The sequence below is a fragment of the Telopea speciosissima genome, chromosome 5, assembly GCF_018873765.1.
Source record: "Telopea speciosissima isolate NSW1024214 ecotype Mountain lineage chromosome 5, Tspe_v1, whole genome shotgun sequence".
NCBI lineage: Eukaryota > Viridiplantae > Streptophyta > Magnoliopsida > Proteales > Proteaceae > Telopea > Telopea speciosissima.
This window is the reverse complement of record NC_057920.1, coordinates 14,919,561-14,922,853: the sequence shown is the minus strand read 5'-3', so window position 1 is coordinate 14,922,853 and position 3,293 is coordinate 14,919,561. Positions and strand designations below refer to the sequence as shown.

Here is a 3,293-nt window from a genome sequence, read left to right as displayed (position 1 = left end):
TTTTTCTTCTCTACTCTCATATTATAAACAAACTATTTCTTCCATTAGCAGATAAGATTTTGTTAATTCATTTTAACATGATCCATCATTTCCAATACTTAAACATATATACTATATAGTTAGTCCCAGCCATTTTACATAATTTATGTTTCAAGTATGATGCAACAATTGTTACTTATTAAATTAAATCATTATGTTATTAATTAACCAATTGATGCATAGGCTAGTATTCAAGTGATAGTTACTAGTTTCTATTCAGTTTAGAACTGTCGGTTTTTCGATGCAAATAAAAATCGACCGAAAAGAAACTTATGAAATCAAAACCGGATCATTTCTTTGTGTTTTGGTTCGATCGTAAATGTTTAGTTCTTGTTCCATTTTGACACCCTTACTTGGGACACAACAGGGTTGGGCTGGTCCAGGTTTTTGAAAACCCAAGCTAAGACTGGGTCCTCAAGGTTCACCCAGATCCAGCTCGGACCAATAGGGGTCAGGTGGGCTGGGCTTGACCCTTACCATTCATTACGAAACCAGTCTACCATTAATCCCTGCCCCCTCCCCTCCCACCACACATGTAGGGGCGTAAAAAATCATATTGCCCCGGTCTAATTGATCGAATTCCTTACCGGTTTAGTCTTGGTTTCAATTTTTAAAAACCAGAAACAAATATCTACAAAAAAAAAATCGACCAAACCAATCGATAAGACTGACTGAACGAAACAACCATTTCAATTGAAACTGGAAAAACACATAAAAAACCAAATCCCTGGTTAAATAATTATAATTGATTTTTTTTTTAAACATTTTTTTGTTTATATATAATAATCGAGATCAGACTGATAGTCGACAGTTATAAGAAATAAAAAAAAAGAAGAACCAAACCGAACCAACCATTTGACACCCCTACACACCTTATTAGTTAAATTTCAATCTAAGATCTGACCCGATATGTGTACAAAATTAAAAGGAAATTGAGTAAAACCAAACCGAATTGAACCGACCCAACCATTTGACACCCCTACCTACACACACGGATGTTCATGCAAGTTTAGCCACTTCTCGAACAGTACCCAAAACGTCCCTATTTTCATGCTTCTAATTTTTCCTCTTTCCAATTTTAACCCTTACTCGACCCGAGAATCAAGGACCAATGGACCATATTTGAGAAAATAATTGTAGCCGTCCATCGACCCACAACGCAACATCTGGACACGGTGAACCCACGCGTATAAGAAACCGCTACCGCTACCGACATGACAACTCATGTTTAAGACTTTAAGTTAGTTATTAAGAAAAAACCCAAGAGGGTATTTTTGTACTTTCTTCATATCCCTTTCAATTCCCCTCGTTTTCGTGTCTTCGACTCCTCTATGACCCGTCCGTCGTTACGTCCTTATAAATATTTGCAGACGAGTAAGCGAAATTTTGATGTTCAAAATTCAAATAAACAAAGAAGATGAGAAAATGAGAGATTAGGGTTGATGGGTTATGGAAGGAAAAGCCAAATCTCCTCCGCTTTGGAGGTTTTCACGTTAAATCCAATGCCATATAGGGTTCTGCTAATTTTAGGGTTAGTTTCAATGTTCTTGGGAATCTCATGGTACTCTTCCTACGAATCCGCTGTGGAGACTACACAGGAACAGATGAGTCTCGTACTCATCGTTACACCTTTACTTTTATTGATCGTCATTCGTTGGCTTTCATCCATGGAGAACCCTAATGGCCTTTTCTTCTCTAATCATCGGAGGATGACCACCACCCACCACCACCACCATCCGCCGGAGGGAAGCTCTCCTTGGGGCGTCGCCGCCTTGATTGTGGTTTTGCTTATCATGATCTCCTATCAGTCCACCTTCCATGACAGTTGGTTCATTTGAAGAACTTTTTTTCAAGTACTTTTGTAAATTGGCAGTAGTGTTTTTGGCTTAGAAAATATTTATTGTTGTTTATTTTTATAATTAATTTTGAAACATCTTTTAATTTGTTCAATTAATCAGATTATTTCCTGAGTGAGTGATAGTTTGAATTGATCATCAAATACTTAATCACCATTGAAGCTGTTTTTGATGAACCTTGTGTTGCAGAAATTAGAACGGTTGTGAGTTGCAGCCACCATTAATAAACCCAAAAGAGTAGTTAGGTGCACAGAAATAAGGGCATTAATGGATGATGATGGAAGATAATAATTGGGGTTATGGTCCATCTTCCATTACAAATTTTATACTTCTTAAATTTGTACACCACACATAGTGCTATCAAACATAAAATTGAAGACCTACAACTCAAAAATTTGTTAAAGGTTGCCTTCCAAAACAGTGGACTACACATGAAATTGGTTAAGTATGCTATTGATATAGGAATATATCATTGCAGGTAGGGGCCATAGGGCCGAATTTTTAATGTTTAAAAGTCATGGCTTAAATTGGAATAAGGGGATAAATGAATTTTTTTTTGGGGGGGGGGGGGGTGTCAATTAACTATGGCTACTAGAAATAGAATTTTTTGAATGATTTCTATCAATATTTATAAGTATATATGTTTATAGCTACCACCACCAACAACAACAACTCAGCGTTATCCCAATTGTATGAGGTTGGCCACATGGATCCATTACAAAACACAGTAAGAGGAATGCGGATTAAAATGAAGAAATGGGATAAGAAAAGTAAGTAATGAAAAATGAAAGTAAGAGGAAAGAGGGTGTTTATAGCTACCAACCAACATAATTTTTTACTTCCACAGTTCCACTAGATCTCCATTTGTTTTCAAAAAAATAAATACATAAAAAAAAAATTAGGTGTAGGCTTGGCCATGCACCTGTCTAAACGATCTTTAGGCTCCTTCCTCTTCTTCAAACTCCGATTCGTATTTTTTATATAGAAATCTATGATCAACAATAGAACAAGATCCATTTTGCATCATATCTAAGGGATTCCACTTTTAAAACTTATTTACATAATTTGATATGGAGAACTTCTCATTACATTGTCCATCCTTTTTGAGTCATGTAGAGGGTTTTTTATTTCCTTGGACAACCTAATTATTGGATGAGAAGGCCACTTCTTAAATTAGCCATTTTTTTAATTTTTATTTATGAAAGTGTAATCACACAAACCACACACCAATCCCAAAAAGATTAATCGACTTTTAGGACCGTGGAATGGCAGATATACACAACACACACCATACTCACACACCCGATGTGAGATTAAACCCACACACCCCTTCAATTAGCCATGTTGGCCGGGCCTATATATTCGTCACAATGTATTTAGCATATTCCCTTACATTTT

At 36.2% G+C, this 3,293-nt stretch overlaps 1 protein-coding gene across 1 annotated transcript; it reads left to right on the top strand.

Annotated features, from left to right (window-relative positions):
* The first annotated feature begins 1,364 nt into the window (after window positions 1-1,364).
* LOC122662412 lies at window positions 1,365-1,896 on the top strand. The gene has a single exon (XM_043858036.1). It carries the CDS (start codon window positions 1,482-1,484, stop codon window positions 1,875-1,877), a length of 396 nt encoding a protein of 131 aa, XP_043713971.1. The 5' UTR covers window positions 1,365-1,481; the 3' UTR covers window positions 1,878-1,896.
* Window positions 1,897-3,293: the final 1,397 nt, after the last annotated feature.

What these genes read in the sequence shown, in the direction of transcription:
- LOC122662412 (XM_043858036.1), top strand. Translation starts at nt 1,482, where the DNA reads ATGGGTTATGGAAGGAAAAGCCAAATCTCCTCCGCTTTGGAGGTTTTC.